A 26636-nucleotide genomic window follows, 5' to 3' on the forward strand; every position below is an offset into this window, starting at 1 on the left:
TCCCTACAGGTCCATACTTCGTTATGAGCCTCTTTACTAGACAGTGGCAAACTCCTGAGAAACAAAGAGCACAAAGCAAAAGAAATCATCAGCTAGAGATGCCTCTCTGTGCTGCTCATCTCCATTATCGAAACCAGAGACTCAGGGTTGGAATGGTGAGTTAAATAATGAGCTCAGAGGACAAGCTGCACCTTTGCTAACATTAAAAGCAAAACAGCACTAGCTACTTTTGCTCACCAGCTGAGCCAATCAACCATCCCCACTTTTGTGCTTAAAGCTGCAGCTTGACTGGAGACCCAGTTCCTCTATTAATTCGCCAGGGTACTATTCTCCCGAGGCAGGCTGTCCGCACCCACAGCCTTCCATTGGGCTTTAGTGGCTCAAGAGTGCCTAGTCCTGAAAGGCGAACAGATGTGAAGCACAGCCCTCACGCTGGCTCTTTGTACAGGGGTGAGTTTAACCCAGAAATGAATAGAAGCTTGGGCAGGTTTCTCTGTGTTGCCCCAAACCTGACCTCAAGAGACACCCCATGTGTGAGAGAAGGTAACTCAGTTTCCAGGTCCCCTACAATCTCTTGCACCTCTGCTGCATCATATATGTTTGCAGTTATGTGGATTTCCATGTTAATTTTCTGATGTGAGAGGTCTGAGTACGGGGGTGAAATTAAGGAGTTTGCAAATAGCACTTTTTATTCAGCAAACAGAAAGGTCACAGCCTGGGCCTGGACAGCTGAAAGACCTCAAGCCATTCCAGGCAGCTTTTCCTTTTCTCAGCCTGTCAGCAATCCTGCCCTTCACAGAAAAGACAATACGGGCGCATCTCTCCTCTCACAAAGAGTGGGCTGCATGGCCAAGACACCAGAGCAGAGCTACATGAGGAGTGGTCAGCCTGCACCTTCTCCCCTGCCTCCAGAACTAAGTGTGTGACCTTCAACACATGAGAGGTCATTCCCCTAAGAAGGGAGTCCCCAGATTGTTCCCAGAGCTGTTTCCCGTTTACTGAGATGCTCTGGCAGGCACAACACCAAGATCAAATTCACAGGTTCTAAGGCCAGAAGGGATCATCATGATCATATAGCCTTGCATAACACCAGATAAACTGAGCTGTCCTCCATACAGCTCTACCATTCTATCTAGATCCTCACCTTGCTGTTCCTTAGACATGACTGGTGCCCTCTGTAGTCAGAAGAGGGTAGCTGTATAGTCTGGCAAGATAACCATGAGGCCCATGACGGACTCTAGGACCTAACTAATTTTGTTTGTTATCTAATCCAGAGCTTAACCCAGGCTATTTTACAGATACAGATCTTCATTCAAGAAAAGTAAAATAAAGGGACATACGTTGGAACCATGTCTACCAAGTACTTCCCATTCTCCACTGGTAATTGCTAATTCCTCTTTGATGGGACATTTGAAGTCACCTATAAACAAAACATGTACAATTAGAGATTTTATACTTTTCATCACAACAAAGCCTCTCAAATAGAACTTCACCTTTCAGGCTTTGCTTGCTTTAACCGAGTCACAAACTGGGGTTGGGAAAGAATCACTCCCCTGCCACTCTCGAGCGCAGCGTTACACAGCTGGCCCGAGTGTTCCAGGAAGAGATAGCTAACATACTGGGGAAAATGTCAAGAATTCTCAATTCAACAGGTTCTCCCTATCTTGTTCTGCATTCTTCAGTGTTTCCTTTTCCCATCACACTTGCACAGAAAGGCAGGTTTCGAACTGAAATATGTGAAACCTGATCTATAGAATTGGTAAAGGTAAGGTGTTAAAAATGAGGAATTTTTCTGGAAAAAATAGCACCATGTTTATCAGGTCGGCTCACTTTCATTCAAAAGGAAGTTCTATTTTGTGTGAAGCTGCAAAGTCGAAGGATTTTGCAAAAATCAAATCGAAGAGTAAAACTCTGAAATGTCAAGATTTTCCAATTTCCACAAGAACATTACACACAGCTTTATGTTAAATGGAAATCTTGCCTTCCTCAGAAACATGAGCAATTTGCCACTTTCAGAGGTAGGAAGTCAGGCTAGACAGACCAACACCACTAGAACAGTTACTAGGTGTTTAACCACTATAGGAATAATGAGTTTTATTTCAAAAGGGGATTTTGCCTTCTGGAAAAAACAACTGCCTGACACTGGGATGCTATAACTAGTAAAATGAGATGCATCTTTCTTTAGTATGCAGGGCTTAGCATGCTGTCCTCACATAGCAAATAGATCAACAGTATCGTAACTGCCTCCAGGCACAGGTTGCAATATAGGAGTTTAACGGAAAGAATAGTCAGTGTAGCAAGATATGCAAGGGTTCTGTGCATAACTGTACCATACACCTGCCTGGGCCAAAGTTTGACCTAACCATGCAATTAACTTTATTTTATTTAAACTGAGTGTTCCTGTGTTTCCATTTGCAGCAGCTGCCAGTATTCTTCTTCTGTTAATTTCTCTGCCATAAAAACTTAAGAACGGCCACACTGGGTCAGACCAATGGCCCATCTAGCCCAGGATCCTGTCTACTGACAGTAGCCAATGCCAGGTGCCTCAGAGGGAATGAGCAGAACAGACAATTATTGAGTGATCCATCTCCTGTCGTCCAGTCCCAGCTTCTGGCAGTCAGGGGCTCAGGGACACCCAAAGTATTTTGGCTAATAGCCATTTGTGGACCTATCCTCCATGAACTTACCTAATTCTTTTTTCAACCCAGTTATACATTAGGCCTTCACGACATCCCCTGGCAATGAGTACTACAGGTTGACTGGGCGTTGCGTGAAGAAATACTTCCTTTTGTTTATTTTATACCTGCAGCCTGTTAATTTCATTGGGTGACCACTGGTTCTTGTGTTATCTAATGGGATAAACAACACTTCCCTAATCACTTTCTCCATACCACTCATGATTTTATAGACCTCTATCATATCCCCCCTTAGTCGTCTCTTTTCCAAGCTGAACAGTCGGAGTCTTGTTAATCTCTCCTCACATGTTCCATACCCCTAATCATTTCTGTTGCCCTTCACTGAACTTTTTCCAACTCTAATATAGCTTTTTTGAGATGGGGTGACCAGAACTGCACACCAGTATTCCAGGTATGGGTGTACCATGGATTTATATAGGGGCATTATGGTATTTTCTATCTTATTATCTATCCCTTTCCTAATGGTTCCCAACATTCTGTTAGCATCTGTCCAAGCAGCAGCCTCCCCGATGCCTGCTATAACGGACACAGCACCATGAATAGTCTTTGTTAGAGCCAGCATGCTGGGTATAGTGGTGTGGTCTTTATTCCCTTCCCCACCCTAAAAACAGGCCAATTTTTGGCCCCAATCAGATATTCAATATTTCTAGGCATGAAACCCAAGGCACACCTTTCTACAGTGTGGTGTGTTCTTTACTTTAAATCTTTATATTGAAATCTGTGCCTAGAGGCAGAAAGGAGAGTGTTGTTATTTTTACACATTACATGCCAACAGTCCGTGCACAGCCCTGTGCACCAAAGAGCTTTACTACGTGGAGACCACAGATTTCACACACTTTATTTCTCCCTTTAGCCATGACCCACATTACTACTAGACTGGTTAATCTGCAAGACCAGGACAGTATGTCAATAAACCAATCTTTTATCTTGACCAAAAAAGAAGCCAACAGAGCATATTTCTCAGTTCGGGCTGGGATGTGGGCACTTAATTTCCATTTGTGCTTCTGAAAAATCTCCCCCTTTGTTAATGAAAAAGAACCATGATTAAAACTGAAACCCGTTACGTACAGAATTATCTGTGCCATCCTTCCTCCTGCTACAAGCATATGTGCAACGCTGAGCCAGTGAGTAGACCCAGTGATGTCAAGGAGACTAGTGCTATATAAAAGCTAGGGATTATGATGATGTAAATGCTCCAAAACTCTGCTGGATGGGGGCCAGTCTACACTAGGGAGGGAGGAAGAGATCTGTCCTGCCCTCTGGAAGTGGCTGCAGTTACTTCACCAGTATTCAGTGGCAACTGCCCAGTTAAAGAGAGAGAGTGGTATTGTTTACTTGGAGCAGGGAGACCTCCACATGATCGCTTGTATCTGCTCTCCTTCAAAACTGAGATGATTTTGTACAGGTGCCGGAACCCCGTTTGACATTCAGAGGCGAAAATAAACTCTATCTCGTCTTGGCGGGTTTGAGAGAAAACATGGAAGATATCATGGATCTGCAGAAACAAAGCAGTTTGTTCATGGCTATTGATAGGACTTGGACCACAATGGAGTCCCTGTGCAACTATTACTTCTCACTGATCCAGCGCAGACAGGTGCAGAAGATGTATGTTATAGGGATTCACCCAACTTCATTCTATGGACCTATTATATAGGACAGCCCCAATTGGCAACCCTTACAGAGGTAAGAGGTTGAGGAACAGTGAATAATTTTAATAAATGAGGGAATTTTCAACGTGATTAATAGACACTGAGGGACATAACTGTTTTAGGTAACAGACGGTTTTAGATAATTGTGATTAGGATAATCATGTGGGCTCTTTGGTTCCATGCTTAGTTCTAGAAGATATACTGTGCTCCAATAGCAACAGTCTGTTGAAATCTGCTGTCAGTGAAAGATCTAAGAGGAGCCTGAGTCTAATATAATGCAAAATGGAGAGACAGTGTAGTCTAATAGATTGGGTGATGGATGGGTTCTAGTCCAAACTTTGCCACTGTCCTGCCACATGACTTTGGACATCATTTGCCCTCTCTGCTTCCCTAACCTTTTCCTGGTTGGTCTACATTGCAAGCTCTTCACGGCAGGGACTGTCTTACACTGTCTGTAAAGCACCTACCACAATGGAGACCTTTACCCTGATTGCACCCTTTAGGCACTACAGTAATGCAAATAATATCAATGTCATGAACCGTGTGACAAATAGTGCCCATAACTGCATACTGTTGGAAGAGTAAAAAATAAAATTCTTACATTTATCCAGATATCTGTTGTTTCTTCATAAATAGTAAGTGGTGTAACAGAGTCTGGCACAGCGTCTATTAGCTTCTGTCTTTCCATAGCATCATCTTCTACTGCGATAAATAATGCAGGGGAGATCAACACTATCTGTAGCCGTGTTTGGGAGCGATCCAGCAAGATGGACCAGGCACTATTGCAGAAAAAAATATGAATAATTATGAGTGCATTTCTTTTAAGTATTAGACAGCAGAATTTTATTTGACTCTTAATAACACCAAGCATTTTGGTGGCATCAAGAATGGTCAATTTCAGGTCCAGTTAGAAGATCCCTTTAACTTTGGCCAGGTAAAACAAATTTTCGCTCTAGCATTTCAAAGAATCACGTCAGCTCTGAAGTAGGGGTAGAAGAACCAGTTTTGCCTGATTTCAGCCCCACTCAAACCCTGTGGTTTCAAAAGCTCAACTATCTCTAATGTTACCAGATTTGGATTCTGCAGAATGTGGAAAGAGGAGCAAAGAAAAGAAAAATCTAAAGGGAAGGAGGAAGCAGAAGTTTGTAAACTGAAATTTAAAAGCCACTTGTGAAGATATTTCTAGTCTTCTTGGATGCTTAAAAAAATTATTCTGAAGCTTAAATGGCTCGACAGTGTCCTCTCCAGTGGATCCAATCAGCCTGTTATCCGCGTAGCCTTGTTAACATTTCTGTAGAAAGCCAAGCAAACACAGGAAACGGGCTCCTGTATTTCTTCCATAAAAAATAATGTTAAAAGGAGAATGTCAGCTTTTGATCCAAGAGGTGGGATAAGTACAATTCTTGTGAGTTAGAAACACTGCACCACCTTGTCTTTAGGGTTAAAAGTTTCATGTAAATGTAATTAGCACTTACAGTGGGGTTTCTGACCAATGAGTTTGGTCAGCAACCATGGCCCAGTGGTTCAGGTGCTAACCTAGGACTTGGGAGCCCTGGGTTCAATTGTCTCCACATCCACAGACTGCCTCTGTGACCCTGGGCAAGTCTCACAGTCTCTCTAGCACTCAATTCCCCATCTGCAAATGGGGGTATCATCACTGCCCTGCCTCCCAGAGGGATTGGGAGCTGTGTTCCCTCTAAGCCACACGACCACCCAAGAGTCAATCAAGTGCCGGGCACATCTAGCGACGTGTGCTCAAGTGCCCCTCCCCACCGCTGCTCTGCAGCCACGTTGCTCCTGCCCTCTGCCTTGAAGCCCCTGGCCAGCTGCTCCCAGAACCCTCTGGCTTGCTGTGCCGTGCAGAGCAGAGGTGGGCTGCTGATGTCAGGGTGTTCCCCTCCCACCAACCAGGTACCCCACCTCCACAGAGCGGGGGTGGGAGGACAGGGCTCAGGAGCAGAATGGAGTTTCTAGCAGCTGCTGCGGTCTGAACGAGCCTTCTGGTGAGTGCTGCTGTGCTTAAAGAGATAGCGCATGGTCTCTCATAGACTTCCCCAGCAGCCAGCATACACACACAGTCTCTGTCTCTGTCTCTCTCTCTCTCTCTCTCTCACAGACAGTCTCTTTCACACTCACTTCCCAACACATACTAGTGTTATTGTTGATACTTTTTGGTACTTCCTGCAAAGCACATATATTCTCTGTAATTTTATTCTTTCAAAGTGCTGTTATTTTAGTTTTTATACTGGTCTGTGCATTTCATAATTTTATTTCTCTCTTATGCTTAAATTTAATTCTTTAAGTAGTGAGTTCTCAGATGCCTAATCTGTCCTGGCTGGAGTTATCACGCCTATGGTAACTTATTAAAAATACATATTATATCTAGGTTTTTTGCTTCTATTGGAGGCACACATCCACACATGATCTCGATATTGGTGCATGTAACAAAATTCATTCTGCACATGGATGGAAAAAAACAAAACAAAACAGAGGGGACACTGATTGGGAGGATAAATACATTGAAAAGACTGTGAGATGCTCAGCTACTATGGTGACTGGGTCAGATAAATACCAGAGACTGATTTGACTCTCTTTGATTTTGAAGAAGTGCCCCCATCTCCTTCACTCAAACCAGGGTGGAGCGATGCATAAACAAGAGCAGGCTTATGCCAGAAAGAAAGACAGAGCCCAAAACAGCCCATTTCTAACTGTATCACCCCGACCCCTGTAAGCAGAGACAGGTTTAACATACGCACTATTTTCCTTCTGGAGTCCACCCAGCTCTTGCAATATACTCTATTCCTTCAAACAGGATCTCGAATGGCTGCACTAGTTCTTTATCCATGACAGCTGCAATCTGTTGAAGACAACAGCAATTCAGTGACACTGGAATAACCTCACCAAGGTACAGTGTGTACACGTATGTGTATACACACACACACACACACACACACACACACACACACACCAGGTATCACTAGAACGGGCCTATCCTGTTTGAAACACTGATCCACAGATTAAAATTTGACAACTGCGCATCAAAGAAGTCTGTTTGCTTTGACATGAGATACTAATTAAATAAAAAGTCATAAATGTCAAATTAATGTAGGAGATAAATGAACCTTAAAACTTACTCTTCCTTCAGCATCAACTGTTATTTCTGACATTTTGAAAGTGACCTTTGGATTTGCTGTACCTATAAAACAGACAAGCGTTAGCAGTCACACACAAACGGTGCAACAGACAATGTGTTTGCCTCCAGGAAGACACACCCAGGTTTCCGATAATTCTGAAATTCAGTTCATATAGAAATGAAAAAAGCGAAGACGCTGATTACCCTAAATGTGCTGTCTGTGGAGGGCATGGAATTCAGGTCAAAGAAGAAGTAACAGACACATCTGAGATTTAGGGAGAGGAGGAGGCATCGAGTGAAACTGCATAACCTGCTAGAAGAGCAGCAGCTCTCCAGAACAGATATTGACCTCTTTAGACTTGCAGCACGATCTTCACACGCAGTTGTAAGTTATCTCTCCACACGCCTACATGTCAGTTCTGCCTACCCACTTCCAAATATCTCAGTACGCCAGTGTCCAACAATATTTGTTTCCCACCCTCCTGCTGCAATACAGTGTCTATAAAAACCCAAGCCTGGCTGCTGGAGACACTTACTCTTGCCATTCCAGGGGCAGTGACAGGACCACTAGCTGTAATATTGGGTCAGGAGCACACACAGTCTGTGGCCCAGGCTCTAAGCAGAAAGAGAGCACCAAATGCTCCTAACCCCCATGCCACATCACTAGTGTACTGCCAGCAGCTAAATACAAAACCCTCAGTGAAACATGTGATCACTCTGCAGAGTTCACACTGAGATGTTGCAAAGAGAAACAAGGCCACACTGTCAGATGAACATGACAGCAGCTCCAAAAGAGGGAAGACACAGTGTGTGGCCAACTCACGAGAGACCTAGGTTCAGCAGTGAACTTAGGACCAACACCACATTGTAGCCGGAAGGCTGGCACAGCCGCAAGTGAGTAGTCTGACCTCCATGGAGGCTGTTGCCCCAGCCATATTCAGTCCACAAGCACAGCACTCAATTAAAGGAGCCACACGGGCAGCACCATTCATAGAACCTTGTCTTTGGAGGCTAGGCTGGGCATTGCCATAAAACAAGAGGAATACAATGAGAGCATCCCAGGCGATGAGACAGGGGAAAGAGGAGAGAAGACAGCAATGGTCTCACCTGTTTTGGGATATCTAAATGAATCCGTCCTCCTGGTCTCCAGCATGGGGGATGTGACATGAATAATTTCCACCTCTGACTCATCGTTTTCTTCATAAAGAATCCTAAGAATTTTGCCTCCAGTGACAGCTAGAAAGGAACAAATACATATATTATTACAGCTGTGCTGAATGTGAAATGTATCGCACACAGCAATACTGTTCCTTTGAGTACTAGTGGGGAAGTTATATCGTATACCACATGATCCAACTATCCAGTAAACTGTATTCGACCTTTCACTACACCAAACAATCATGAATCTCTTACAAATGCTGTTATCACACGGGTTAGTAAAAAGCTCTTCTTTCCAGGCTACATCTCCAGAGCATGAGCTGACCTCTCATTAAAAACAGAGAGAGATTAGCCCTTCTGCTATATATTGTACGTACTCCCCTCCCTTTGTTCTTTTCTCCAATATTACTATAGGGACACTTGCCTAAAAGCAAATCTTCAACCTTAAGAGCTCATTTCCTTCTCTCCCCCTCTGAAATCATGGTTTTGTCTGGGGCATCATGCATTAAGCAGCAAACTGTTGCGAAGTTACAAACAGAGGGTCATACCGCAAAGCGGGCTGAGAAGCAGGAAGTGAAATTAGGCAGAGGCGTTGAAGTCATTTCCACCCAATTTCTAGAGAAAGTCTGTGACACTGGCAGACCATGTGCCAGCCCAGGCCTGACTGAGCACTGACAAACGTATAGCCAGAAACCAGTCTTGCCTATCTGCGTGTTCGCATTATCAAAATAAATATTAGATGTTAAGTTGATAAGAATGTGCTTAGTGTTTTATAAAATGCTTGTAGGATGCCGCATGTATTGTTCTCACCCAATTACACCCCATGTTATAAGATAACAGCAAACATTTGCATTGTATATACACCTGCAAGGAGGTAACCCATCAAATAGAAAGAATCCTCAAGTAATGTAAATGAAGGACTATCGCGGGAAGGTGCTAATTCCAGTGCATTTCAAAGCAAGTGGCCATTGTGTGTGATGATCGGAGATGAACAACTAAATGCATTCCTCATCCTCCGATCATGAAAGAAAGAGCCCATGTGGGTCACAAAACTGTCAACTTGTTTTCTGTGAGAAGAAACTATGAATATGGACCCAAGAAAAAATTCATCATCTCCCGTTGGGATTCTATGAGGGCAGAATAACTGAATGAGAAGATGGCGATCTCCAGAGTTATTCTGGGCAGCCCCGAGAGACTTTTGGGAAACTGGCAAATTATGCCATCTCTGTTACCATTGGGAATTCACTGCGATTCACCTGTATATATATTTTACCTCCTTTAACCTTTCAATAACTCATTTACTTTTCCTAGCTAATAAATCTTTAGTTAGCTTACTATAGAATTAGCTACAAGCGTTGTCTTCGATGTGATATCTAGCATGTAAATCAACCTGGGTGAGTGACTGGTCTCTTGGGACTGGGTTTAACCAAAATATTTTCTGATTTTTGGTGTAAGTGACCATTTATCATATAGTTCAGCTTGCCTGCATGGCAAGCTAGACTGGAGTGTCTAAGGGGACTGTCTCTGACTCCATTGTAAGACTATTGTTGTACTTTGGGAGATCACATTTGGTACTAGGCTGGTGAAATCTAATTATAGAACATACTACCAGTTTGGGGAGCCTGCCCTGAAGTAGGCACTCCTGGTCGTGAGCCACTCCAAAGTGACGTTTAATGCCTGTCAGACAGATTACATTTAGCACACTTACTTGGCTCAGCATTCGGACACCACCAGTAGCCAGTGTATCTATCAAATTCCTCCTGAAGCACAAAAGTAGCTACCCCAGCAGATCTGGGATCCTCTTCTAGGTTGGCCAATTCTGAACAGGCAACATGAGAAAGAGTTAGCCAAGATCCGAGCTCTTCTGCTGCCACAGCACCTAAAAACACTCCCAAGTTGTGTTTTCCCAACCGTTGGCCAAACTCACCCCCAGGATAAATTGACTGGAAGAGGAAAACAAGCCTTCCCGCTTTCTCAACTTCCAACCAGTTTCTCAACTTTGAATGAACTAGTACTAATGAAGAAAATATTCTCTTTGCACCTGCTAGCTTAACTAAAAGCTAAAGTAACTATGGCAAAAGCTTTTCTGCACAACAGAAACTGAAAGTACTTACATTGGGAAAAATGTAAAAACAGTACCAGCATTCATTCCATTGTAAAGACTGAAAATAATATAGATCCTTAATGCAGTGCATGACATTGTGACTTACTTATAAAGCTTGAGTTGACCTCAAAAGTTAAAGATGTTTTCCTCCTGCTTCCATATATCATCGAAAAAGCAGCACCGTTAAACTATTTAAAATTTGAGGAGGGCTTATTAATGCAGCATTATTTATTTATATGGATTTTAGGAAATTAAGGCCTCAACACAGGTTGTCAGTTTCATGTTTAATGGGTTTAAATTTAAAAAGAAGAATGTATTTAACTCTTAAACATAATTAATTTTTAATTGATTTTTATCCACCCTGGAAGTGGGTATTTCCCTGTTCCTTCATCCAAGTCACACACTGGTATATCTGTAAAATACAAGGAGGACTTGTGGCACCTTAGAGACTAACAAATTTATTTGAGCATAAGTTTTCGTGAGCTACAGCTCACTTCATTGGATGCACGATGAAGTGAGCTGTAGCTCACGAAAACTTATGCTCAGATAAATTTGTTAGTCTCTAAGGTGCCACAAGTACTCATTTTCTTTTTGCGAATACAGACTAACATGGCTGCTACTCTGAAACCTGTAAAATACGGTTAGGGTGGAAGCAAAGGAAGAGAAATTATTATCTGAACATGAGGCAGAAGCCAGTGTGCAAGTCAGAAGCACTTTAGATCACTTCCAAGAGCTTTGCAGCACGTCTAGTCACTGGTGGGAATTCTCCTCCAGTTCTGCCCAGCTCATAGCGCCTCCATTCTGAAGGAAGCAGTCACGGGGAAAAGGGAAAACTTTGGGTTCAACGAGAAAAGCTTCTTTGATGCATTCAAAGAATGAGCCACCTTGCCAGACTTCATGGACATGGAAGTGAATTGCTCCACAACGCCAGCAGAAGAAACACAGAGAACGTAACATACAGATGGCCAAATTCAGCCCTGGAATAACAGGGCCAACTCCCATGAATTTCAATAGAAGCCATTAATGCCAGTGCCAAATTTAGTCTAGAGAATACACACACACAGCTGAAAAGATTAAAGATCTGGATTGTAAATTGAACATGCATTACCGTTATGGACAAAGGTTAGCCTCCTTTCTTCTCTGGTTAGTATATTAGAAATCCAGATGTCATTGCTATGGATAAATGCAATCCAGTTTGGATCAGCTGGGCACAGTTTTGGATCCATCCGTATGTTTGGACAACTGGTCTCCACTAAATTGGGCTTTAAGGGCTGTTGCTGTTTAAAAGAAGAAAAGATGAATTAGACAGCAATATAAAACACATCGACAACAGGAGCTAAACTGTTACTCTGTTCATCTCCAAAAAGATGGATGGTTTCCATTAAGTACAGATACAAGTGTTACTGGAAGGTACAGTAGCCAACTTCTACTTGCATTCAAATGCTGGGGCTTAGCGCGAGAAGAATCCAACCTTTTTTGACCAAGAAAAACATAAAATACCCACATGCTGCCGGTAGGGAAGCTTCTGCTGCCACTGTGCCTACTGCGTGGTTCCACAGATGCCACGCTAACGGCCTTAAGACAGACACCTTTCATCAGCACTAGCAGAAAGTCAGCTTGTTTACAAAGGCTCACTGCACTTTAAAAAATTGCATCCTGATGGATGACCTGGCTGAAGCACGTAATAGCCTCATTTGCTAAACCCACTGAGAATGCAGCAGCATCCATCAGATGATATGATTAGACTGACATCAAGCATTTGTTACATTAAAAAGAAATTACTCTGGCTTGGAAGTCGGAGTCCAGCTTCAGCACTTAGGCGGCAGTGACCCCAGCTGCTCTTTCACAAAGTTCTCTATTCAATTCTTCAGCCCAATCTAATGAGTAGAAACCTTGTAACAAGTAATTTCACAGAACGACTTTTACAGTCTCCAGATTTATGATTTAGTGTTACTATGCACATTCCTTTCTCCTCTTCGCCCATCTGCTCAACATTACTAGCCGTCGACTTCACGTGATTCCCCCCCACCCCCATCTCTAGAACGCATTTCAGTGACCCTCAGCATATTTGTACATCCGGAGCTGGCTGCTTGATCTACAAATCTCATCGCCTGGACTCTTCTGCAAACAAATTCCTGACACAGTACATTAACATAAGGATTAGCAATGTACTTGAACTCACAGTAAATCCGTGAGGGCCGCCGTCTTTTACGTGGTAAATTCCACTGCCAGCCTGAAACAGAAAGGTGCCGCTTTCTCTGTGATAATCATAAGAGGCAATTCCAACTGTCCCAATGCGCTTTCTCTCTCGCAGCAATTCTTCTTCGCGGGAGTACATCCCGTAGTCTAGGGAAGCCTGAATAGGGAGAGAGAGGAGAACTCATCTGGCTTGCTCTACTTTTTACTTGGTCTTCTCATGTACAGAAAGCATCTTCTCTGGCACCAAAGAGCCAAAGATGGCTGGCTGCTTGAGTTGTATTCTAGCATCTCTGGCAAACAAAGAAACGTGTTAATCTAATGAGAATCCCACTGGCTGCAAGCAGCCTGCTCATTCTTGAGTCTCCGTCCTCGTACCAGTAACTCTGGGCCAGGTTCAGATCTCACATCATTGTAAAGCCGGTTGTAATTCCGCCACCAATTTAAATTGTGTCAGTCCCAATTTACACCGGGGAGAACAAGAGCAGAATAAGGCCCTGTCTGAGCAGAAGTCCTGCTGATATGAGGTAGAGGTAAGAGTCTGATCAATAGTGCCCCTTTGGGTGGAAAAGAGGGTAGGAGCAGATACTGCCCCTTTGGCTTTTTAGCAGTCTGGGAAGTCTCCCCGCAACAGTCTTTGGGGATCTTATTTGAACCAGGGCAACAAATGTTTGTGATGTCCCTCGTAGACACAGCCATTTTCTTTGTAGGATCTGCGCTACCCTTTCCCAGTATCGGTGCATGGGCAGACATAGGCCAATTCTGTCTCAGGAGTTTTACATACACCCTTTTGAGCCAATGAACAGGAAAAGAGAGGAGAATGTTCCTTCCTGCTGGTTTCAGATCTGATTTCTCAAAGGAAGAATGGAAGCCAAAAGTGACCTCGGGCTGGCCTACACACAAGTTGCACTGGTTTGACTTAGGGCTTGTCTACATGAGAAAGTTGCACTTATATAACTTGAATTGTTCTAAACACAGTCAAACTGGTGCAGAAAGGCTGTCTGGACACTCTCAGTTCAGTATAAGAATAGCTCATTTTGTTTTTTTTTAAACCTGCTTCTAATCAATTTAAGCCGGGGTGGCCCACGTGAGCTTGAGAAGGAGCCACAAGTTACCAATGTACATTGCCAAAGAGCCACAGTAACACGTCAGCAGCCCCCTCATCAGCTCCACTCCACCCCACTCCCGATCAGCTGTTTGGTGGTGTGCAGCAGGCTCTGGGGAGGGGAAGGAGCAAGGCTTGGCAGGCTCAGGGGAGGGGGCGGGAAAGGGTGGAGTGGGGGGCAGGGCCTGTGGCAGAGCCAGGGGTCGAGCAGGGAGCACCCCCCACCCCCGGCAAACTGGAAAGTTGGCATCTGTAGCTCCAGCCGCGGAGTTGGTGCCTAGACAAGGAGCCGCATGTTAACTTCTGAAGAGCCGCATGTGGCTCCGGAGCCACAGGTTGGCCGCCCCTGATTTAAGCAAAACCAAAATAAGCTGCTCTTACACCAAAATAAGAGCATCCATAGAGCCTGTTAACTTTCTTGTGGAGATTTAGTTGAATTGTTGCAAGCTTCAATGTGGACACACAAACTGGTTACACTGGTTTTGCTTGCCCTTACAGCTGCAAGCTAAACCAGTATAAACCAGATTTCAATGAATTTAAAGCGTATCCATACAAGATTGCGCCAATTTAAATAAATCAGTTTAAAACTCACCCCCCTTTCGTTAAAATTAGGCAACTGTGTGCACAGACCAGGCGCTAGAATGAGCAAGCGTCTGGAAATGCCTAGGGAGCTCTAGGTTTACAAGGGAGATGCTGCCTTAGGAGAAAGAAGCAACCTGGGCCGGAATGGTGCTCAGAAAGCTGCACAGTTTGTCCATTTTTGCTTCCAGACCCAAAAACCTAGTGAGAGTCGATTTTTGTTTTCAGCAAATCACTAGTGAGTGCTTTACTGCTATACAGACAAGGTCCACACACCAGGCATGTCTGGCTGGCAGCTCGATGGTTACGAGGCAAACAGAACGTGTTGTAAAAGAATTAAAAATGTCGGCGGTGACTAGAGAGGAAAAGTAGTAACACAGAGTTTAACTAACTCGAGCCAAGATCCACAGTGATCAGCTGGGAGGGATGAGAGCACCACGAGCATTTTTAGTAGGACCTACAGTGTCATGAGGGGACACACTGGTAACATCCAGGGTGCTCACGTCATAGCTAATGCAACAGGGGCAAGTCCTGCCACCCTTCCGCACCAGAGGACTGCTGCAGGTTTGCTGAGGGGAAGGACAAGGACACAGGGAGACCACGTAAGGGGCACGTACCACCTGTGCACTACTGAGTGTAGCTCGGAACTCCAACATGAGGACCAGAAGCAGCTGGGGGATTAAGTATATGGATCAATTGATCAATAACCCCCTCCACTGCATGGTATTCACTGTGGGCTCCCATAGTCTTGCCATTGACACAGCAGCCATACAGTAGACTGGTAGAGGAGGATTTTGGGGAAGGCAAAAGCTGTGACACCTTTAAACCAACTGTATCAGAAGTCACCTGGACTCATTAGAAGTGAGGCTTCTACAATAAGTCCCTTGCTCTTCCTTCAGAAAAATTACTACAACAGATCTGCTGGAAGCTACATGCAGCAATTGCAACCCCTGCAGGGGAGCAGAAACCACCCAGAAAAGGATTTTTTTTTTTTAAATGATTTATGCATGTTGTAGCCTTTTGTAAAAGTTGACAAGATGAGATCTTTTTAAAATTTAACAGTAAAGCGCTTAGCTAAGCACGAGGGAAAGTAAAAACGTTTAAGACCTTAAGACATTCACTGCACAGCCTGTTGGTGGCTCACAACTGCAATAACTTCAGCTTGCCTGAGCAGCATGAATGCCTGCCATGAGGGAAAGAAGGTGTCATCATGTTCACGTACCTGAAAGAGATCCAAAAGGGGTTTCCAGGAAAGCATTAGGACTTCAGCTTTGTTTATGGTTTTGGGAATTTCCGAATAGAACAGCGTGTTCTCCCTGTTCTCGCCAGACATGGCTATAAAGGAAAATAGTATTCATTCCCCGTTATTGAAATATGACAAATGCTCTCCCAGGAGTTGATAAAGACAAACCAAAAGACACAACAGCAGACTGAGCAATTGCCTTCCTAAGGGGGAACCACTGAACGTCTGCACATTGCAGCCTCATTCACAGCATGGGATGGTGGGGCCGGGGGAAGGGGGGCGCTGCAAGCAGAAAAGGAGGAGGTGCCTGTAGGTGAAATTTTGGAACAAGGCACCATACCAAGCACACAGGCATGCTGCCCCCTAGCACACTGACATTCCCTGGAAAGTCTATATCAGGACCTGTTAACTGAAGGACAATTCAAAATCAAGCTCCAGAAGCAGGGCTTCTTAATTATTAAAAGCTCTTTGCTGGATTACAGAGTCATGCCCCTTGCCTGAAATGGTACGTCTACACTGCAGCTGGGACAGCAAGCCTAGGCATACCCAGGCTAACTTTGCTTAAGCTTGCTCATTAAAAATTGGAGCGTCACGGCGGTTGCACAGGTGGTGGCATGGGCTAACTGCCTGAGTGCATACCTAGGGTCTGGAGCAGGACTGGACTCCGGTGGCTAGCCGGTGACACTGTGGCTACACTGCTCTTTTTAGCAAGTTAGCTTGGGCATGCCTATGTGTGGTGCAATCCCTGCTCCTGATTGCAACGTAGCCATACCTCAAATGAGAGGGTTTCCAGCTACCTTTTGATGGGGTTTCTCCCTCACCCCCAAAAAGTACACTTGTTAGACAAAACAAATCCACACATTTTTAATCTTCAGCATGGGGGTTGGACTAGATGACCTCCTGAGGTCTCTTCCAACCCTAATATTCTATGTTTTATAACCTTTGGGGCCAACTCCTACTAAAGTTAATGGGAGTTTTGCCACTGACCTGATTAGCAGCAGGATTAGACCTAGTTACGAATCACTTTCAACATAACAGTCACTCTTCTGCCTAAACATTCTTTACCTCCTTTTGTTAAAAGGAGCCCATAAGATTTCTCCAAAATGAAAGAACAATTTCTCTTTATTTTTCATTGTTTACTTTGTCTCTAGTCAGTTTCGCCTTCCCCTGTTTCAGACAGACGCTTTCCCATTATTTGCGTGGGTTTTTCACACAGCAACAACAGAGAAAGGTATACCTTTTAAATATATAAAAGATTACGATAGTAAAACTACAAGGAGCAGCAGGGTAGGTGCAGTTCCTGATTTCCTGTTTGGATATGTAAGGGTTAAGTAAAGACTTGGAAAACCGCTATCATGGTAATAGGGAGTAGGCACCCACACACACAATTTCTTTGCTTGATAAAGTTGCCATCCCTCTCCCTTCCCTTCTGCTTGTTAAGGACTGATAAGCCTTGCAGCTGCATAAGGAATGTGGGTGTCTAAAGAAAACACTTCTTTACTCAAAGGGTAATCTCCCCCTTCCTTCCTTTCCCAGCTACATAGATGAGCTTGGGGTCATGGCTCCTTCCTCCCCTCCCTGCGAACTGCTGAGTAAGGGAATTTTTGGCTACAACTACTGCAAAGAAATGTATCTTCAAGGTAAAAATGGCTGTATAATATGCTTAAACAGTAAACAGGGGCGGCAATAATCATATTCAGTATATAGCTATTAATATTCATTGTATGGGCGTTCATATTACTCAATAAGGGCTTTGGGGGTATTGCAACAAATGTAGGTATTTATATACTAACTTAGATAAAAAAAGTGTGCCGTAACTAATCCAGTGCTTGCTAGACAACTGGGTCGAGGGGAACAAGTACAGCAATAAAGAAGCCCATTTACTCAATCCGCCTCTGGGTCCTCCTGCTCAATCTCTAAAAATTACTTTAAAAGTACTGCTATAAATGGATGAAGTGTCAAATTAACCATCTCCATGAAACTGCCTCACCAGGGTGCTGTGAAGGCCAGTTAAAATGTTACTAACTCCCATTTTATGAGAGGGGAAACTGAGGGGGACAGATCATCAGTTTCAGGTTTTGGATCAGCTTGTGGGCAGACTGTGCCCCCATGTGGCACTCCATGGATTTCATTGAGGTTCCACACCTTCATTCTGAATTGCTAATCAGACTCTAAGGGTACATTTACACAGGGATAAGAGACACACAGCACAGCTGTGGGTGGCTCAAGTCAGCTGACTTGGGCTCGCAGGGCTAAAAATTGCTGTTTGGACTTCTGGCATTGGGTTAGAGCCCGAATGTTTACACAGCAGGTTTTCATCCCTGGAGCCTGAGCACCATGAGCTTGAGTCAGCTGACCCAGGCCAGCCGCAGGGTTTTCTCCGCGTGTAGACTTTCCCAAGAAGCAAGCACAGAATTCAGCTCTGGCTCTGTTTTCTGAACAGGGCTTCACCACTCCCTGTAGACTGGATTTTTCATGTTTACTACTGTGGCTTTTGGACAGAAACCACAAAACCTGCTAAGCCCCGCCCCCATCATCTGCACTACCTTTCACACTACAAAAATCACATGGAAGTACTAAAATTGGCACAGCATTGACTTAGAACCCCAGATTTACCCAGTTTAAGTGAACCACAATTAGTAAAAATGAGTGAGAAGTGAGGAGAAGAGGCCAAGAATAACAATTTTAATACATCCATTCACGAGAGAAGCCAAAGATAACTACAGGAAAAACAAAGCATTTCATTTGTGTAAATATATATGTCCCCATTTCTACATATCCTCCCAGCTATCTGCAGTGACCCTGGAAAATATGCTCCATCTGGAACAGCGGCATTGAGGTGTCTGAAAATTATGCTTACAATTTCTCTTTTTAGGAGGCTAACATGCAGATATGCTCTTTTCCCCCTCCATCAGGGTGCAAGCAAATAGGAAAAACAGATCAAATTCTACCAATGTTTGGGGGGGAGAAATCAAACTTATTTTCAATAGAATCAAGTCCATAACAATGAGAGACATAAGCCCAGAAAGACCTCCACGGGCGGCTACTCCATCTCCCCAGCTAGTGCAGGGCTGTTCCCGAAAGAACACTTTCTAATTCTTTGTCCAGTTCTAAGAGTCCCAAGAGATGACGTTTCCACCACCCTCCCCTCTTTCCTTTGGAAGATTTTTTTTCACAAATGTTAAGGCCTGAAAGGACCAGGATGCTCAGTTAGTCTGACCAGCGCTGAATTGTAGCATCAAGCCCATAACGAGCCCTTCTGGTTTTGCTGTCCAATACATCTTATTCACAGGAAGAACACGAAAACCACCACTGAGGTTGTCTGGGTTTGAATCAAGACATGGGTCACGCAAGCAACTTACCCAGATAGTAGATCCTATCTGAATGGGGTCCTTCAGGGTCATTTTTCTTCACAAACGTGAAATCATGAGGAGCCTTGGCCACCATGTAGCCATGGTATTTCCTAGTGTCTGTGAGCAGTTTTTTAAGCTGACTCCAGGAATATCTTTCTACATAGAAGGGTTCCAGTGTTGGCTGCTCCTCTGCCTCAGCATGCTCCTCGCTTTCAGACGTTCCAAAGATTTCAAGACCCAGCTGTTCAGTTTCCATGGCTGCTGCCATGTTGCATGTTTCTGGAAGAACGGGACAAAGGGGACACTTCAGACAGCTGTCTTTTAGCATGCTAGCAAATATACTCCAAAGAAGAAATAGCCCAGCAAAAACAATACAAGCAAACTGCTATTTCAATACAAGTTTTAAACAGAGATTTTTATTTTGGAAAATACCTTGTCATCATTCAGGCCCAAACCTTTAAGCATGAGATGTGGGGATGGCATTAAGAACTTTGCAGATCAATGTATATTTTATATAAAGTTTTCTACTTTTGTTAAATAGGTGCTTACTCTCATTTTACGAAGGAGGTACAACAACAATTCCTTGGTTCTTCTTTGTTAAATCTTGCATGATTACTTTTCTCTGTCATTATCCTGCATAGGTTACCTACCTTTATAGTATAAGCCTATATTACAACCAACAATGACTAAGGTTGTGCAGCAGTCAGGGGGAAAAGTTTCCAGATACTGTATATGGAGCCTTCCAACCGTGCACAGTTGACCAATGCAACCACATGACCTTATTAACATTGTCCTCCTTGCAGTCACTTGATAAGTCTTCTTTCAAGTTAGATCGTAAGGGCAGAGATCAAGTCTTACTCTTGTGTAGCGCAACCTGATGCTAACCGGGGCCTTTGTGCACTGCAATGCTGCTACTGCTAAATAACAATGATGCAAATATTACCATAACTGTTGACACTCAGGTTCAACATTCCCTCTACACAAGACAGTGCCGTGCCATTAAGTTCCAGTTGAGCAATGTGAACATCCAGCATGAAGCCCAAGTCTTGTTTTGTGTTTTTCTAGAGATCCATTTCAGAAATTAACAAATTGAGCTAATGTTCAGTTTGCCAGGATGGAGAGCCATCAGCATGGAAACTGAATTGCTTGTTGGCTCCTAGAGGAGGTCCCTTCAGTGCAGAGGAAAGGGGGAGGGGGGCACCATAGGAACGATGGTGTTGCCATTAAGCGTTACGTACCTCTTCTAGGGACAGAGAGGGCTCCAGCGTACAGGAGTGTCAGTCCAGCACTTTACACAGACACTGAAACAAAAATAAATAAAATACTTTCTTTTATAAAAAGAGTGCCATGTTGCTACAAATCCCAGTTATACCACAGAGCTACACAAGTCCAAGCTCCCATGCAACTATAATACACACACACACACACACACAAGTGTGCCTGACATACACAACAACATACAACAGGCAAGCTGAATAACAACTGGAGACCAGCCAAAGTTGCTGGGTGTGACCTGAACCCCAGCCCATTTTAATACAAACAGCTAAAATTCAGGGCCTGGGGAGGGCGTGTTTGGAAAAAGTTCCAGTTTGGCCCCATCTTTGCAAAACAATCATATTATCGAGAGCTTATCATCCATAGATCTCAAAGCGCTTTACAAAGGAGGTTAGCATCATTATCCACATTTTACAGATGGGGAAATTGAGGCAGAGGGAGAGGAAACGACTTGCTGGGACTAAAACCCAAGTTTCCTAATTCTCAGTTTCCAGCCACTAGGCCTCTCCAAATAAATCTCTGCCCTATTTTTCCTTTGTCCAGGCCATTTACAAAGCATAAAACGGACAGCAGAAATGAAATGACTCCTCCATCACAATCAAAGCACATTTGGAGAGTGTCCAAAATTTTACCCGGGTTAAAGCAATGCTTTGCTCATAACCTAAAAGAACTTAAGACATGCGTGGGCAAACTTTTGGCCCGAGGGCCACATCGGGGTTCTGAAACTGTATGGAGGGCTGGGTAGGGAAGGCTGTACCTCCCCAGACAGCCTGGCCCTTGCCCCCTATCTGCCCCCTCCCACTTTCCACCCCGACTGCCCCCCTCAGAACTCCCAACCCATCCACCCCCCACCTTGTCCCCTGATTGCCCCCTCCCGCCCCTAACCGCTCCCCGGGGATGCCATCCCCTATCCAACTCCCCCTGCTCCCCATCCCCTGACAGCCCCACCCCATCCAACCGCCCCCTGCTCCCTGTCCCCTGACTGCTGCCCGGAACCCCCTGCCCCTTATCCAACCCCCCCGCTCCCCGCCCCCTTACCATGCCTCTCAGAGCGGCAGGAGCTTGCAGCCACAGCAGGAGAGGCGGGCCGGAGCAGTGGTGGCGCAGCGAGCTGAGGGGGGACAGCAGGGGAGGGGCCGGGAGCTAGCTTTCCTGACCGGGAGCTCTAGGGCCGGGCAGAACCATCCCACGGGCCGTAGTTTGCCTACCTCTGACTTCAGAGGTCAGACCTCACACTTGCATCAGAAGCCTCTTGTATATTTTGCAGAGTCCAGCAAAATTATTCCTGGTTATTTCTACCCACCTACCTGGGTAGGTTTCCAAAATTCTGGTTTTCAACATACACATAAAAAGCAGCAGCAGCTTTTAACAGGCAGATAAGCATGAAAAATGTCTACCCACATAAAAAGCTGAAGTCAACGGGATTTTACATAGGTGCAGGGGTCTGCCCACTCACAGCTGAATTTGAATTACAAATGTCATCAGCCCCTTTCACTCAGTTGACACTCGTGGACGCCCCTCCCCACCCTCTTCACTCCCCTCCCAAATATATTTAGGACATCAAAATAACACTCTCTTAAGCCCGCTTAATGGCATAACTGCAGCCTACACAGAGGATGGAGAGGTAGTGAGGGATTAGATGCCCACATCTGTGTCTCCGCATTAACCACCACAGAACAATATCTTATGAATAACATCCTTTGGAGTGGCTTAGCTGTGCAAGTGTCAGGCAGGTCAGGTTTTAGAGCTTGCTGAACACCCATACATCTGCCCACACAGTCAATTAGGAAGACATATTTTCTTGTTACAGCTACGACTTCTATGCCATTCAAACGAATTAGAAGTCAAGAAAGGATGCTGCAATAGGAGAGGAAGCTGGAGTATGACCAGCCGAAAACAAACAGCTTTCAGGCTGTAAGAGTCAGGGGTCTGAGGCGTGGCTGGCCCTGAAAGCTGCCTGGCAAAGGGTGGCAAAAGGGATCACTTCCTCTTTTGGAAAGGGAGGCAGTGTTGCTTAGAAGACAGAGCTGGGAGGCAGAAGATATGGGTTCTATTCCTGACTTTGATGCTGACCTGTTTGACTTGCCAAAGTCCACCTCTTTCCCCTCCTTGTGCCTCAGTTTCCCCACCTGTAAAATTTAATCAGACTGACCTCCTTTGTACAGCACTTTGAGACATATGGATGAGAAGGGCTGTATAAGAACTTGTTATTAATATTTCTTTGCTGATTCTTAATAAATGCCCTCTCCACCCTGATCTCTCAGTATATTAAGTGGAGGGTAGAGAAAGGCTATGGTAACTGCTTTGGGGGTTGTGAAGAATATGAGATACCTAAATGGAAGGCCTGAGATTCTCCCCCCCACCCACCATACTTTAAATATCCCTAGCGTTAACCGGAGTGTGAGTGGGGTGAGGAAAGAAACCACTCAGGCCTGACTGGTCTCTCTGGAGGGTACTGACCCAGCTAGGAGGCTCTGTCCAAGCCCTGTTGCATTTTATTCTCCTACTTTGAGCTGGGTATTCCCAACAGCCTTCCCCACCTGGCAGTGCTGTCTGCATAGCAGCTCCCTGTTCAAACATACCCTGCCAGAACGCCCCTATTGTCATGACCCATCTGGGGAAGGGTCCTGCATGTGAGTGGTAAGTCAGGGGAGAGAAGAAGTGGGTGCATGCATGTGGGGCACAAAGAGAGAGAGAGTGTGTGTGAGAGAGAGAGAGAAGCGAAACATCCTCCGGGTGGGGCACAGGTGCGCATGGGCAGGGAGACCATTCCTGCAGATAAGTCACTTGGCACTATAAAGAGTATGAGAGTCCAGCAGATAAGGCCCTCACGGGAAGAGCCCTTTAGAGGGAAAGGGGGGAGGAGAAGTTATTACAAAAGACTTTACGTAGGCAGAGAGTGAGGGAGAGCATGGGGGCTAGTGTGGGACCAGCAGCGGGGAGCAGGTGGGCACGTGTGTGTGTGGGGGGGGTGTTTGGAGCCCTGCAAGGTCGGGGGGGGACAAAGTGTGGGGGTTGTGGGATCTGGCAGGTGGGAAGGCACAGCAGGGTTGCGTGCACACATGTAGCAGGGGGAGGAAGCACAGGGGGAGTCCAGAGGTGGTGGCAAGGAAGCCCAGCCATGGGTGTGTAGCCCCGCTGGAGAAGGAACACAGGAGCTCTGTGTGCGTGTAGATTTGCAAGGTTGTATATGTGGGGAGCACAAGAATTGTGTGTAGCCCTGAGGGGGGATGGGACAGAGGGGGGGTGTGGGAGGGGGAGCATTCTCAAGGTAAAGAGACGCATGTGTTGTGGAAAAGGGGAGCGCTGTGTGTGTGTGTCGCCCTGCAGAGGGGGCTATGGGGGGGAGCGCTATGTGTGTGTGTCGCCCTGCAGAGGGGGCTATGGGGGGGGCAGCGCTGTGTGTGTGTGTCGCCCTGCAGAGAGGGATATGGGGGGGGGCAGCGCTGTGTGTGTGTGTCGCCCTGCAGAGGGGATATGGGGGGGGAGCGCTGTGTGTGTGTGTCGCCCTGCAGAGAGGGATATGGGGGGGGAGCGCTGTGTGTGTGTGTCGCCCTGCAGAGGGGGCTATGGGGGGGAGCGCTGTGTGTGTGTGTCGCCCTGCAGAGGGGGCTATGGGGGGGGCAGCGCTGTGTGTGTGTGTCGCCCTGCAGAGAGGGATATGGGGGGGGGCAGCGCTGTGTGTGTGTGTCGCCCTGCAGAGGGGATATGGGGGGGGAGCGCTGTGTGTGTGTGTCGCCCTGCAGAGAGGGATATGGGGGGGGGGCAGCGCTGTGTGTGTGTGTCGCCCTGCAGAGGGGATATGGGGGGGGAGCGCTGTGTGTGTGTGTCGCCCTGCAGAGAGGGATATGGGGGGGGAGCGCTGTGTGTGTGTGTCGCCCTGCAGAGAGGGATATGGGGGGGGAGCGCTGTGTGTGTGTGTCGCCCTGCAGAGAGGAATATGGGGGGGGGAGCGCTGTGTGTGTGTGTCGCCCTGCAGAGAGGGATATGGGGGGGGGGAGCGCTGTGTGTGTGTGTCGCCCTGCAGAGGGGATATGGGGGGGGAGCGCTGTGTGTGTGTGTCGCCCTGCAGAGGGGATATGGTGGGGGAGCGCTGTGTGTGTGTCGCCCTGCAGAAGGGATATGGGGGGGGAGCGCTGTGTGTGTGTGTCGCCCTGCAGAAGGGGATATGGGGGGGGAGCGCTGTGTGTGTGTGTCGCCCTGCAGAGGGAGCTATGGGGGGGCAGCGCTGTGTGTGTGTGTCGCCCTGCAGAAGGGATATGGGGGGGGAGCGTTGTGTGTGTGTGTCGCCCTGCAGAAGGGATATGGGGGGGGAGCGCTGTGTGTGTGTGTCGCCCTGCAGAGGGGATATGGGGGGGGAGCGCTGTGTGTGTGTGTCGCCCTGCAGAAGGGGATATGGGGGGGGAGCGCTGTGTGTGTGTGTCGCCCTGCAGAGGGGATATGGGGGGGGAGCGCTGTGTGTGTGTGTCGCCCTGCAGAGGGGATATGGGGGGGAGCGCTGTGTGTGTGTGTCGCCCTGCAGAGGGGATATGGGGGGGGAGCACTGTGTGTGTGTGTCGCCCTGCAGAGGGGGCTATGGGGGGGGGAGCGCTGTGTGTGTGTGTCGCCCTGCAGAAGGGATATGGGGGGGGAGCGCTGTGTGTGTGTGTCGCCCTGCAGAGGGGATATGGGGGGGGAGCGCTGTGTGTGTGTGTCACCCTGCAGAGGGGGCTATGGGGGGGAGCGCTGTGTGTTTGTGTCGCCCTGCAGAGGGGATATGGGGGGGGAGCGCTGTGTGTGTGTGTCGCCCTGCAGAAGGGATATGGGGGGGGAGCGCTGTGTGTGTGTGTCGCCCTGCAGAGGGGATATGGGGGGGAGCGCTGTGTGTGTGTGTCGCCCTGCAGAGGGGATATGGGGGGGGAGCGCTGTGTGTGTGTGTCGCCCTGCAGAGGGGATATGGGGGGGAGCGCTGTGTGTGTGTGTCGCCCTGCAGAGGGGATATGGGGGGGAGCGCTGTGTGTCTGTGTCGCCCTGCAGAGGGGCTATGGGGGGGGAGCGCTGTGTGTGTGTGTCGCCCTGCAGAGGGAGCTATGGGGGGGCAGCGCTGTGTGTGTGTGTCGCCCTGCAGGGGGAGAGGGGAGCCCCGGACCCGCGGGGGTGGGGGGGGAGTTGCAGTCCCCGGGGGGGGGTTTACGGGGATAGCCCCGAGGCCTTGCGGGAGGGGCAGCTGCAGCGCCGCGGGGGGTGAGGGGGGTCCCGGCCCTGTCGCCACGGTGACAGGCCCGGGTGCGGCTCCCCCGGCCCGTTACTCACCGCGCGGGGGCGGCGGCGGCGGCGGGCTGGCGGCTCCCGGCCGGCTGGCTCTGCCCGCGGGCCCGGCCGCCGCGGAGGGCCCGGATGAGGGCGGGCCGGGGCGGGGGGCGGCGATCGCAGCCGGCGCTTCCGTTTCCTCGCGTCCCTTCGCTGCGGAGCCGCAGCCCGGCCCGCCGAGAGCCGCCCCGCGCGGCCGAGCCGGGACACTGCCCCCGGCCGGGAGGGAGGAGGCGCTGCCGGCAGCGCGCCCGCCCCCCGGCGCCGGCGGCACCTCCCCAGCCCTGCCCGGCCGCCGGCGCCGCCCGCCGCGAGCGCAGGGCCCGGCCCCAGGAGCGGGCCCCGCGCGGGCCTCCCGCCGGGGCTGGGGACACACCCCGAGCCCGCCCCGGGCGCGAGCAGCCAGGGGTGTTCCCCTCCCCCCTGGCAGGAGGGGGACCAGGTCAGGGGAGCTACTGGGGGGGGTGGGGGGACCCCTCTTGTAGGGATAATCAAGGTGGGCCATTTCCAGCAGTTGACAGGAACGTCTGAGGAACAGTGGGGGGGGGGGAATAAACATGGGGGAATAGTTTTACTTTGTGTAATGACCCATCCGCTCCCAGTCCCTATTCAAGCCTAAGCTAATTGTATCCAGTTTGCAAATGAATTCCAATTCAGCAGTCTCTCCTTGGAGTCTGTTTTTGAAGTTTTTTTGTTGAAGAATTGCCACTTTTAGGTCTGTAATCGCGTGACCGGAGAGATTGAAGTGTTCTCCGACTGGTTTATGAATGTTATAATTCTCGACGTCTGATTTGTGTCCATTGATTCTTTTACGTAGAGACTGCCAGTCTGGCCAATGTGCATGGCAGAGGGGCAT

General features: G+C 47.3%; 1 protein-coding gene across 5 annotated transcripts in view; it reads right to left on the reverse strand.

The window, feature by feature from the left end:
- The window catches only part of DPP8 (dipeptidyl peptidase 8), a 41501-nt gene extending 15646 nt beyond the window's left edge, over nucleotides 1–25855 (reverse strand). For 2 of the 5 annotated variants that reach the window (XR_013347417.1, XM_077829357.1), the window contains exons 1-13: nucleotides 21530–23417; nucleotides 20455–20517; nucleotides 19226–19495; nucleotides 15843–15955; nucleotides 12923–13096; nucleotides 11849–12017; nucleotides 10345–10455; nucleotides 8586–8714; nucleotides 7480–7541; nucleotides 7102–7202; nucleotides 4947–5124; nucleotides 4032–4191; nucleotides 1341–1420 (exon numbers count right to left, since the gene is read on the reverse strand). Coding sequence is in view for 4 of the 5 variants with exons in the window: in XM_077829357.1 (XP_077685483.1) it covers nucleotides 1341–1420; nucleotides 4032–4191; nucleotides 4947–5124; nucleotides 7102–7202; nucleotides 7480–7541; nucleotides 8586–8714; nucleotides 10345–10455; nucleotides 11849–12017; nucleotides 12923–13096; nucleotides 15843–15955; nucleotides 19226–19484 (1536 nt within the window). In the remaining variant the exon portion in view is untranslated. Of the gene's footprint in view, nucleotides 1–1340; nucleotides 1421–4031; nucleotides 4192–4946; nucleotides 5125–7101; nucleotides 7203–7479; nucleotides 7542–8585; nucleotides 8715–10344; nucleotides 10456–11848; nucleotides 12018–12922; nucleotides 13097–15842; nucleotides 15956–19225; nucleotides 19496–20454; nucleotides 20518–21529; nucleotides 23421–25783 lie in introns of those variants that run through there. The other 3 variants (XM_077829359.1, XM_077829360.1, XM_077829361.1) reach the window with 3 other exon arrangements.
- Nucleotides 25856–26636: the final 781 nt, after the last annotated feature.

Source organism: Eretmochelys imbricata, chromosome 10 (assembly GCF_965152235.1).
Source record: "Eretmochelys imbricata isolate rEreImb1 chromosome 10, rEreImb1.hap1, whole genome shotgun sequence".
NCBI classification, from domain to species: Eukaryota; Metazoa; Chordata; order Testudines; family Cheloniidae; genus Eretmochelys; species Eretmochelys imbricata.